At 37.0% G+C, this 12,669-nt stretch overlaps 2 protein-coding genes across 5 annotated transcripts in view; one reads left to right on the forward strand and one right to left on the reverse strand.

The window, feature by feature from the left end:
* The window catches only part of RARS2 (arginyl-tRNA synthetase 2, mitochondrial), a 75,510-nt gene extending 73,656 nt beyond the window's left edge, over positions 1 to 1,854 (forward strand). For all 4 annotated transcript variants that reach the window (XM_017671695.3, XM_037013881.2, XM_017671697.3 and 1 more), the window contains 2 exons: positions 1,296 to 1,359; positions 1,737 to 1,854. In XM_017671695.3, coding sequence (XP_017527184.3) covers positions 1,296 to 1,359; positions 1,737 to 1,823 — 151 coding nt within the window. In that variant the 3' untranslated portion in view covers positions 1,824 to 1,854. The remainder of the gene's footprint in view (positions 1 to 1,295; positions 1,360 to 1,736) is intronic.
* Positions 1,855 to 3,153: 1,299 nt separating this feature from the next.
* Positions 3,154 to 12,669, reverse strand: part of SLC35A1 (solute carrier family 35 member A1) — a 32,479-nt gene continuing 22,963 nt past the window's right edge. Inside the window, exons 5-8 of the mRNA XM_037013911.2 lie at positions 8,828 to 8,894; positions 6,687 to 6,863; positions 6,120 to 6,254; positions 3,154 to 4,058 (exon numbers count right to left, since the gene is read on the reverse strand). Coding sequence (XP_036869806.1) covers positions 3,931 to 4,058; positions 6,120 to 6,254; positions 6,687 to 6,863; positions 8,828 to 8,894 — 507 coding nt within the window. The 3' untranslated portion in view covers positions 3,154 to 3,930. The remainder of the gene's footprint in view (positions 4,059 to 6,119; positions 6,255 to 6,686; positions 6,864 to 8,827; positions 8,895 to 12,669) is intronic.

The following is a 12,669-nucleotide window of genomic DNA, read 5'->3' on the forward strand; positions in this document are numbered from 1 at the left end:
ATCTAAGAACAAAGGACTTTTCATCTCAGGTTTTCCTATAAACAATCCCTTGGCCTAAAAAATGTGCTTTAAGTTCTAGGAATTCTTGCTTTTCTTTACAAATTAGCAATTAATGATCATTTATCCATCGGTGATAAGTATGTTCACTACAGTCCACTGAACAGGAACCAACAGCTTTATCACTGGTGGTGACAGACAGTGCCCAGGTGTTAGGACAGAGTGGGTGTAAGACACAGTGTCAGGGCCCGCAGCCCAGCCTTGAGGGGTCAGAGAGGGCTTCTTAGAGGAAAGGAGTGATACTAAGCAGGAGGAGTAAGGCGGCAGAGAGGGCAGAAACAGCCCAGAGTTGAGCAAGAACATTACATTAAAGGAGCTACAAGCATGGTCACGGGAGGCATGAGAGATAAAGTGTGTGCAGGCCTTCTGCCATGCACTGCGGTGTTCTGACTTATTTTCAAAGCAGTGGGGTCCGTAAAGAGGCTCTACACAGAGGCACAGAAGGTATCAGCTTGAGGGCAGAGAATGAATTGGGAGGCAAGCCAGGGATGATTTCATGGTCGCTAGTTTAGACTTAACTTCTAGTCAGTTTCTTTTATAATAGCAACAGCTATATATTCCTTTAAAGTTGTGTGAGAAAAGAAACATTTGATTTTACTCCAGATTTACTGAAATCAGAGATTTTTTGTAAATGTTTTTTTTATTGTTTCTTATCTTGTCTTCCCCAGATTGAAGTAATTTTTTTTTTCCTTTAAATTCCATTTAGACCAAGAAACCAGAAAGTCTTTTGAAACCAGTATCATAAGCATCATTCTCTGGCACACTGTTTTACTTGCTGCCGTAATACCTAAACAGAAAAGATGCTTTAAAGACTGGCCAGTGTATGTGTAGAGCAGACTAGTAACGAATCTTTATTCACCTCTTCACCATACAGAGGGGAAGTCAGGCCATGGTACACTTTTCATCTTAAAGGATGCCTAAATGAGGAAAAACTACTTATTAGAAAGGAATCCCCTATACCTGTAAAACTAACGAAAACATAACCTTAAGAATTTACCACCTAATACCAATAGAACCAGAGCCAAAATCTGAAGTGTGAGTTTCCTGTGTTTTTACTCTGCCTGTTACAGTAAGGTAGTGAATTTCAGTCTTGACTTGCCAAGTTTGGACACATCCTTTAATGGCTCTAGGCTCTAGGCTTTGACTTCCTTTTGGTGAGGGAATGAGGTTAGAGGTCAAGCTTACATGTTACAAGAGGAGATTCCTGACGGTCCTAATCATTTCTCTTCTCGTCTCAGTCATCTTGCAGCTGTGGCACACAAAACACTGCACGTAAAAGACAGTCCTCCTGAAGTGGCTGGGGTATGTTCAGTATTTTCTGTGATCTCTGGTATCCTGTCTGTGAACTAGTCTCAGGAATTGGGCTGTGACAATCAATATTTGTATACTTTCCAACGTACTAGAGTATGAAACCCATTTTCCTAAGTCACAGTGCGTGATGAGTCCCCTACCTGGATGCTCTTAGGATGACACTGTCACTCCTGGCCCTTGGCCAGCGGTCTTCCCATAGGGCTGCGAGGGATTTGCCATCCCTTGCCTAGAGCAAACCCTAGTACCCTTTGAGATGCTCTTCCTACTTTAAATTAGAAGGAAGTTAGAATTACATTAAGACATTCAGTTTATTCATTTATAATTAGCCTGTTGTTGAATTGAATGTTTGATCATTCTTTATTTTGTAGGCCAGACTTCATCTTTTCAGAGCTGTCCGTTCTGTCCTAGCCAGTGGAATGAAACTCCTTGGAATAACACCTGTCTGTAGGATGTAATTTCTAATTAAAATGGCTTCTTAAATACAAATGAATTCTACTATCTGTTCTCATATGCCTTACTGTTTAGAATAGAATTTGAACTATTAGTCTGTATCAGAAGTTGATTTTAGCAAGTCTTTATCCTTAAAAAAGGTCATTTGAGTCCCCTCATGATCAGTAAGTACTAAATAGACTTCTATACAACTAAGTTAAATCTTTTAAAGTTCACTGTGTTCTAATGGGGATAAAGAATTAAACTCTAGCTTGAGGTTTCTTAACAGTGTCATTCTTCCAGAAACTATTATTATAAGTAATATTATCTAACATTTTCATCAAATAAAATTGATGAGGAAAAAAATCCCAATTTTCTTATAATTATGGGTAGTTTTGAATAAATCTAAGGAAACCAAAATTAAGCCTTTATTTTGCCAGTTCAGCTGACAACTAATACGAGAGAACGCCTCTATACACAACTCTTACTTCGTGAACTCAGGAAATGAATATGTTGAATGACAAGGAATTACTTGTTCGGGTATTAGGGTTTTCTTGTAAAAATAGTCCATTAGTGAAATCATAATTTGGAATGGGAGTGTCTTAAGCTGTTTCCTTCATGTACCTGCATATTGGTAAAGCACACCTTGTGTGGCCTGTGTGGGTGACACGAGCAGGGCGTGACCTCTTGGGTCAGTCTGGCTGTCCTCTTCCAGTATTTCTGTTCAAGTCCGCCATGATTTATTCAACATGTTGCTGCCAGAGGTCTTCTGAATACCAATGACCATGTATTTTTATGAAGAAAGAAGCTAATTAGCATGAACCAAAGCTTCTTTAGTTGAATGAACAGTTTTACCCTATTCTGCACTGACGAGTATGGTATACCTTCTTAGTCCTAGAGGTGAGTTAGCTTCCCGACTTCTAATTTTCTACTTACAGCACCATTAAGGTTCCCTTATTAGAAACTAGCCATGGAATAAAAATGTATGATTGGGACATGTTTTTCATGTCCATTACCCCTGTCCATGTCTTTGGAGAAACAGTCCCCTTCCCAGATTTGTGGTAGCTTCCTCAGCATTTGAATCTTGACTGAAATGACACAGGGACAGTGATGGTTAGAGACAGGTCTTTCCAAAAGCAGCTCCCTCCACAGTCCAAAGCTCTAATCGCAGTCCTTCTTGTAAACTTTTTTTGCTTATGGCTAACCAGAGTTGGTTTATAGCTGCTATTTGCAATATAAGAACTCTGATAAAATTCTAACATAGAGAAAATTAAAAATTTAATGTTTTGGGGTTTTTATGCTTTTTTGCATTATTTTAATGGTTATTTCTATAATACAGAAAAAATCAAACAGATATCATATAAATAAATAATATTTATTGCTGAATTCCCCCATTAACATTATAGAAATTTTTTTAAAAACTCAAATTATTGAGCCCCAACAGTTAAACATACTTTATTTAAAAAAGTACAAAAGTGACATTAGAAATACTTCTTTGAAGAAAAGTATATCATCTAACAGCAAAGAAATATGAATCCAGACAATGAATGGCACAAATGCAGCACTTCAAAGAAGTAATTAGTCACCACCCAGAAACCACTGTCTGAGTCAGGAAATAGATTCAGTTTGAGAAGGTACACATTCAGTTTGTTTGTGAACTAGCCTGCTTGTTTGTAAGACAAGAGCTCAGTCTTTACTGCTGCTGGGACCAAGTACAGTCCCTGAATTTGAGAACAAGGAAGGGCATCCTTCTCCCCTGGCACCTGAACAAGAGAACGGTTAGTACAGAAATGGCTTTGGCACTTTGACCCTTAACATTGTCCCAAACCGTGTTACTTAAAAAAATCACATGAGGCTACAATATTCAATACCATATCATCTCCCTACTTTTTATATACATTATATATACAATGATAAAATTCCTTCATTCTAAAACAAAGCAGGTTGACCCCAAACAGGTCACATTAAATCACTGAGCAGTCAAGCAGATAGCAATTTGCTCAGATAGCTTTTTTCTTAAATCTTATGCCACACGGTTCACTTACTGTGTTTGTTTTAACTACCTTTGGGGATTGAATTAAGGCTCTAGTTTAATGCTAATAGTCCGGATCTTAGTAGAAATCTCTTCTGATGTCACACACCACCAACTCTCTCCTTTGAAGCGGCTTCCCCTTGTTGGATGGATGTAGTGTCTAGTCTGGGTAAACCATAGAGATATATAGACACACATACGAGAAGAGTACCCAGGGCAAAGGTAAGTGCTGAAAAGAAAAAAAAAAAGCTTAATAAGCTTAATCTATATTTGCATCCTTAAAACTATGTAATATTGATCAATTCAAGATTTTGAAATTTTTCTATTGTGGGTTTTTATGTCATCAAAGTGTTCTTTTTACAATGGTAAGGTTCAGAAAGATCATTAACTCTAGCCTCCCTCCCACCCCCTTCCAAAAAAAAGTGGTAAAATTAAGGAAGTGACACTCATCGACTTATACACACATTAAGAACACAGTGTGCTTGCCCTTGACAAAGAACATGCTGACTCCTCTGTGCGCTGGTTAACAGAAAAAGCAGTGGAATGTGGCTTTTCTGTGATACTAAAAGCCTTTGAAAAATTTGAGTAAAAAGTAGTCGAGCAAAATTCAGAGTTAGGTGACCAATGATTCAAACCATTAAAGATTTCTAAGTAAGAAGAGATGAGGGGTGATTTACTGAGTAAAATTCCTTCCTTTTCTGCTAGCTTTGTCTTTTTTTTTAATCTTAATCTTAAAAATCAGTTTACAATCTGAATGACAACTTGTCCAAACTTGACAAGTAGGCATTTTATAATACTTACATCAAAATACTGTATTTTATTCAAAACTGAACCATATTCTATATGGAATACACTGGCATAGTCTTAAAAAGCTTTAAACATGAGATGCAGAGAAATGACATCCAGCTATTTCAGTTCACCCCACCTAGAAAAGACTAGCCTCGCCTTCAAAAAAGGGGGAGGGGATAAATTAAATAGGAAACTGGGAAGCTGCTAAGCCACTCCTTGACCATCAGTAAGACAGAACATTGACCAAAAAACATATGATAGAGTTCCCAGAATTTTCCTTAGGATCAAAGGCATAAGAATTGTTGAGAATAAGAATGGATCAGAACTATAATTAAAAGTTTACCCAAATCAGTTAAGGGAAACATCTAAAGGGAGGCCTATAAATATCTGATACTGAAATGATAAGTGGCCTTATACAGGGTACTTGTGATGTGCCAGACACTATTCTAAACATTTCACCTTAAACAACCCCAGGAGACAGGTCAACTAGCATTCCCATTTTACAGGTGAAGAAACTGAAGACACACGTTAAGTAACTTTCCCAAGGATAAACAGCTATAAATGGTATAGGCAAGACTTGAGCCATACTATAAAATGGGTTTCTAAGATTTCTACAAGGTTGATGCTCGTGTATTTGCATTTATAAGAAGAGTCAGTTTTAAAATGAAGTATAAATAAATATAGGCCAGGTCTGTTTCTCTTAATGTTGAGGTTTTCCTCATGCATTAATTTATGGTATAAATGCTCAGGAAGGGAAATTATTTACAGTATAACAGCACTACAGAATGTTAAGTCATTATCACTGCTTAAATAATTCAGAAGCTAACTTAATGCTGCAAGTGGGCTCAGAAAAATTATTAGAAGGACTAGCATTAATGGTGCCAGAATGCCAGCTATAGTAATGAATTTTGTATTAATTGCATATTAAATGAAATAGGTATCTTTATAAAAAAAGAGAAGAAAAATGTAGATTTGGATTGTAGTTTCAAAACCAGTTTGCACTCAAGTCCAAAACAGGAAGGTGCACACTAAGGGGCAAGTGGAAGAAGTTTTCTGTTCTTTCCTCAAATTAAAAAGCCTGGTTTACTCAAATTCCACTGCAGAAAGTAATCATTTCCTAAAGTCCTTGTATTTCTTTGTGCACCTCATCATTCTGTATTTACCCTGATTTACCTGAAGCACTTACACTGTCTTCTCATACCTGGGGAACAGGCAAGCCTTGAGTGTCAAGAAACTCTTTCTAGTTCCTGAGCAGCCCCTTCAACTCTCACATAGAACCAGCACCCCTCAGCTTAAGTTCTAGGACCATTTATAAACAAGCCGAGTACTGCTGACCCACTTTCCATTCAACTATGAGCTGCTGCACTCGTAGAATAAATGGTGACAAAACTAGGAATTCCTGTGAACACTATGACCAACTGCCATATTTAATAAAAAATGAAATGAATTAAAGAAGTGAGAAGCTCCTCCCTGTAAAAAACTTAAAAACACAAAGACATACTTATCTGTAATCCAAACAGCATCACTGAAGCAACCGTAGAAAGGACAATGGCTGCTGCTGCAGAGAAGCCCTTCATGATGTTGTCTGTGTACTTGACCACAACAGAAGTGTACAGGCCTCCAACACTTGCAAGAACTTGAATAGAGAAAGAAAAATTTTAGCACTCAAATGAAACCTTCTGTGATGGCAATTTTCATCTCCAGAGGTACCATACTAATTTACCTAGGAAAATACTATTTTTCTTAAAAGCAGCCAGCTGAGAAAGTTTGTACTAAAATTGAGTAGTTCCTTCAAAACAACATTGTTTTAAACCTGCCCAAAGGGCTATGTGGCCTACTAACAAACTGCCTGTTTACTGCTAACACATTAGATACTTTAGATTGTGAAGGCAAAATTGCTTTGTGATAGCTACACCACAAAGTAAGTCAATAAAACCCAAGTTACATTTTCAAATGTGTTCATAGTACCAAAGGAACAATTTCAAAATGCTATAAAAGAGCTTAAAATGGACATCTGACTTTTTAAAAAAAAGGATCTACCCAGAACCTTCAATTCCTGGATACTTACAGATGACAAACCAGACATAATACGTGTAACCATAGAAAAATCCTTTTTCTTTAATTTCAGCTCCATCTGACAAGTAGACGCCAACTAATGTCACAACAATCCCTGATAGATACATTTGAATGTTTCTCACCCAAAGGGAGGTGTCTGAACTCTTTAAAACTTTTTCAAAATACACTCCTGAAAGAGAATTAGACATGCAAATATGAAATAAAGGTATTAGAAGTTAAAATGTCTGTCATTTAGAGCAATAACCTAGGGACATGATAATATAAAGTATATGACTTGGGAAGCAATTAAATGCACAGATTTTGTGTTGGTTGTGACATACTGAATATTACCGACTTCTATTTTTACAGAGCATGTACAATTAAATTGTTAAGAATAGTTTCTGCCTTTATTATAGCAGTAGGCTCGCAGGCTCTCTGTTAATGCCAAGGGAAAATTTGCTTTGGTCAGCTGGAAAACTGTACTATAGGATCAGTTATCTTAAATCAGATCTCTGTAATATCTGCCTAGTAATGAATATTCCCAGCTTTGCAAAATAACCAGTATAATCACCACTTGGGATTTTTTTTAGCATAAGTAACACAATCAAAAAAAATTATATAGAACTTGGTGAGTGAAGCCATTTTCTTTTAATGCAGGGTCCCATAAGCCAAGTTTATAAACAATATCAGAAGGACTATGAACTCCCTAACTTAAACAATATATTTTATATGCATTTTTCTGGGATTGAAGGTCCATAGCTTTTTTCAGATACTCCAGAAGAGCACATGACCCCTAACCCCTAAAAAAAATCACAAACCACTGCTAAGTTTTATACTTAAAATGAGTCCATGTTTAACAAGGATATTAAAGATCTTAATTATAAATACCATGTTGACTAGGGACTTAGATATTGCTAAGTACTAATCAAACTAAAAATTCTAATGAAAAACAAGTTTTTGATGAGTGTATGTTGGAAAAAGCTGAGACTGGAAACAAGAATACAGTGGCTATTCCTGTTTCTACCTTTGAATTTCCTCTCTGGGAAAACTAGTTAACTATTCAGTGCTTAGTTACTCCAAGCACAGAGGGATATTAAAACACCTACCATATCTTCATTTACATATTAAGCAGTTAAACTAAACAGAATGTTGAACACAAAGATTTAATTAGTTGTTCAAAATAGTGCTAAAAAATCAAACTATGTTACTTTTTGGGTAACTCAAAAATTTTTGTTACTAATTTACTGGTTCCTAAAAATAGAAGTTTAGCATGATGCTATCATAAAGTATATTCTTAAATTCAGATTTTCCCATCTCAGCAAATATCATTTTATAAGCAATATTTCATTTCGATATCCAGCCTGTTTTCCTAGTCAAAAATAAAAAAGGAAATCCTACTCTTAAAATAGTACAAAGATAAATAATAAAGACATACACTATAACTAATATACTCTGTACTAAAAAGAACTTGAAGTTTCTTCTGTGTTGGAACTATTCCTAAAACACAATTCATTTGTTAGGTTACCCCTAACATTCATACCCTGTCTCTTCTTGACTGAGTGAGGATTGCTCATGCCTGCACACAGGACTGCAAACTTCCACGTACACTTAATCTTAGTGATTTTGGTTGTTACTTGAATGTAAGTTTTTTGAGATACTCCACCCCACCCCCCTTTCCTCTCTACTCCACAGTTCCTAATCTGCTGAAGCAGAAGAAGACCTCAGGTTACTAGGGAAAAACAGGTACTGCGGGTGACAAGGCCCCTAACGCAGAGGAAGCTCGCCTGAGCATAATGCCAGATCCAGGAAAGTGGAAACAAGGGCTTGAGCTTTCTGACAGCTAATTTTGTCCAATTTCAGAGGAAGGTGTTTTGTTTTCTTGTTTTAATTTACTTGTTGGTTCTTAGCTGTACTGAGGATGATCAAGGATGACAAAAGTGTATCCTTGGGCAGCTGCAAGTATGCGTAAGGACTTCGGTCTGAACTGAGTCAAACACTACCATGCACTTACTGGGAAGACAGCTGATAGAAAAATAAGCTAAGCTTTAATGGGAATAAAATTGTTCATTATTATAAAACAAGATAAACTAGGTCCCTATTTAAAGTTTGATTTTTTTAATTTGACAACAGTAAAGTGGTGCTTTTATGATTTACCTGCAAATCCTGAGCACAATACAGCAATGGCAATAGCGCCAAACCCCAACAGTGGGTTCTGTTCCACCTGCAATAGTAATGTTTGAAAGTGACTATTCTGTAAGTGACTATATTATTTTTAGTGATTAATAATAAATAGAATTCATCCAAGAGACCAAATGAATACAAAAATCTGTTACAATTCTACTAAAAATCCGTGCCACTTCAGACACAGCCGTTCTACAGAATAAGACATAGGACCAAACAAAAGGCACTCCCAGAAATTAACCAAAGCACTTCAATTAAAAACGTGTCCCTCAGGGCTGTGCAACACAGAGAAGACAAGTAGTGATTCTACAGCATCTTACTACACTGATGGACTGTGACTGTAGTGGGGTTTGTGGGGGGGACTTGGCGAAGGGGGGACCCTAGTAAACATAATGTTCTTCATGTAATTGTAAATTAATGATAACAAAATTAAAAAAAAATTTTTTTAAGTAAAAAAAACGTGTCCCTCACAGGCAGCCATGGTAAGTGCTCAGTATACCGTGTGCTGACTCCCTTCTAATGGGGGGCACCTACAGTTTTGCATAGTCAGCATGCCTCTTCATTTTAACTTCTGCCACACCCTAACTCAAGCCCTGACAGCATCCATCATGAAAATGGTAACAGTTTAATTTGTTTTATTTATTCCCTATCACCTACAGGATGAAGTAGTGACTTGTAAGATTTCCTATTTTACTGAACTTTTGTCAGATGTTAATAGCATACTTGCTGTGTACTGCATATACTGTGTTATACACTAAATGAATAAAGATGACGAAACACAGCTCTGGTTCTTAAGTAGTTTGTGGATGTGCATGGATGGGAGAGACTGACCAGTATAGACCACTGTGCTAACAGATACATGCATATGGGCCCCAACCGATCATTTAAAGTTTATTTCCTCTTTCTTCCCTAAACTAACCTCCAGAAGTTTCAGCTAGCCTTCTGGAGTTTTCATTGGTCTTTCCTCAGAGTTAAACTATCTCAGCAGTAACACTGAAACTAAAGAGTTGAGACACATGACTATAATAGGACACCTTGTTCAAAATATATAAGCTTAGTACAAAGCCTAATACAAAGAAAGTACGACTTTATGTTAAGTACCTGAGAGAAAGGTTGGGCTAAAATGTTTGCATGAAGATAAAAGGAATAGAAGATATTATGGACTAGCAGTTCTCAAAGTATGGTCCCTGGACCAAGAGCAGCTGTGTCACCTGGGAGCTTGCTAGAAATGAACACTGACAGGCCCCACCCAAACCTACTGAAACCTAAACTGGGTATGGGGCCCAGCAATTTGTTTAACCTTCCATTTGATTCTGATGTACACTAAAGTTTGAGAACCACTGCTATAAACTACAGTTAAAAAAACAAGGATATTTTTCTAATGCAAATGACAAGACTGACACTGATGTGAGAAAAAATAGTGGTGTGAGATTTTGCCTATGCCAACAACTGCTAGGAAGCTCAAGCTAATTCTTGGCTTGCTTTTCTCCCAGTTTAATGTCTATGATTAGGAAAAATGGTGACAGACATTTCTCTGAACTTCATTCTGACTGTAAAAAACTACTAGGTGATGAAGGAGAAGTGGTGGAAACTGGAAAACAGCACCCATGTCCCTTTCATGTAAGAAACAGTCAAACATGGTACAGTTCAGAGAGAGATGGGCTCCAGTCCTGAGTAAATCAAAATTCAAAAAAAAATAAAGCTTCAGGTTTGAATTCCACAGCTAGTGGGTCAAAAGGATCTCAAGGACAAGATTCTGAGAAAAAGTAATAAAAGGATACATGAATCAACATTACAAATTACGGACAAATTACAGATGTTTTCAGCAAAGTCTGCCTTTATAGGAGGAACACACAGAAGAGCTGCACTGCACATAACCAAGAGGAATGTAACCAGGGATTCTGTACCAAGAAATTGAAAATTTAGAGTAAGTGGAGGCTTGCAAAAATACTTTTAAACATTAAAGAAGGCTTTTAAAAGTATACTTAGTTCAGAAAGGAAAGAGTTTATTTCTTGGGCTAAATGATGTATTGTTAAGATGGCAAGAAAAATGACCAAATCTAGTTTCCATTGTCTCTACCAATAATTTTTTAATAGTAAGTTAATAATAAATATATTTAAAGGTGAACTTACATCCAGACATCTGGTTTGCTGTTATAAGAACACCTAACTAAAATAAATTCAGAAGTATTTGATTAGAAATAGTAGCAAGTCAAGATACTGATCACTCCATCTTTGAGGAATCATGGAGAATGGAAGCTATGCCAGAAAATTTGAATTGGGCAAATACTATCTCCATTTGCAAAAAGAAAGCTGCAGAAACCATCGACAGCTACTTGAGACCTGTAAGTACAGTCACTAGGAACACAGGCTCTGGAGCCATGCTGCTTGGATTCAGGCAGTGAAACTGGACACAGGACTCACCTTGTTTGCCTATCAATTTCCATCCGAAAATGGAAATAAAAACTACCAGCCTCACGGGTGCTGCAGGCCTAAGTGAGCTAAGGTACATAAAGCACTTGGAGCACTGGCGGTATCAAGTGCTGCGCAAGTGCAGCTCTTACCATCAGTGTGGATGACAGCAAAATGCAGCGCATGGCTTGAACTCGACAGTTAATGGTCATCACTAGAAAACAGTATGGCTTCCCCAAGAATCAGACATACCAAATTTCCTCCTAAAAGGATTCCTAGTATAAGTGATGAAGGAAATTCCATAGAGAATGTTTAGCAAGAAAGCTGACATATTTGCATACTTATGTGAATGAAAAGAAATGTAGTGAGGATAACAGTACAATTCTATTCACCGCTGAGGGACTGCTCATACAGCAAAGTGCTAATTAATAGAATGAAATCAAGTTAGACCAACAACCAATATAAGCTTGCCAGGCATATGAATGAATCACCTTAGAAACACCCACTAGGTCCAATCTAGTCTTCAGTTGACTGCAGCCCTAGCCAGTATTTATTGCAACCTTAAAGAGACTTCAAGTCAGAACTAGCAAAGGCACCCTCAATTTCCTGATCCATAAAAACTGTGAAAAATACTAAACATTTACTAAACAAACAAAAAAAAAAAAGGTTAAAGGGAGGTCTAAAGGCATAACCACAGAATTCTGGTCCTGTCCTGCCTAAATTTTCAATGAAAACCCAGAAGACAATCTGTAGAAACCATAATACTCAAAGAAAAAGCTAATAATAAGGACTGAAAAGACCTCAAAGGCCTGAACAGTGACCCAAAGCTAACAAGAGAAGCCTGAACAGTGACCCAAAGCTAACAAGTTAAATACAAACATATACTGTGTTTTGTTTTAGAAGAAATCCACTGCACAAGACCTGTTTAGATAAACTGTGTGAAACAGCTACATATGGTTGTTTACAGTCAGTTATAGAATGGATGTCTACCCCCTAAAAAACTAATAATTGTATGTTGATTTGACAGGTCTCTAGGTTCATAACAAAGGAGGTAATTCGCAAGTTATACCTATTCTACTCAGTCATCTGTAAGTAGTGTGAAGGACATACTTAGGAATAGTAACATATGAATGAATCTAGAAAAGAAATACAAGGAAATATTGGAGCAAGAGATAGAGATCAGGAAGTCTCCAGAAACTATATTTTAGAAACGATGGTTGTCTCAATGAGCAAGAAAGAAGACTTGGAGGGTGGAGATGGGACATCATCCTAAACATTCAAAGAATCACCATATGGAGTTAGCAGGGATTTGAGTTATTCTGACAAAAACAAAGAACTATGACAGGAAACTGAAGGCTGTTTAAAATACCAAAGAACTTTCTAGATTGGCCCAAAAGCTTACT

The sequence above is a fragment of the Manis javanica genome, chromosome 13 (genome assembly GCF_040802235.1).
Source record: "Manis javanica isolate MJ-LG chromosome 13, MJ_LKY, whole genome shotgun sequence".
NCBI lineage: Eukaryota > Metazoa > Chordata > Mammalia > Pholidota > Manidae > Manis > Manis javanica.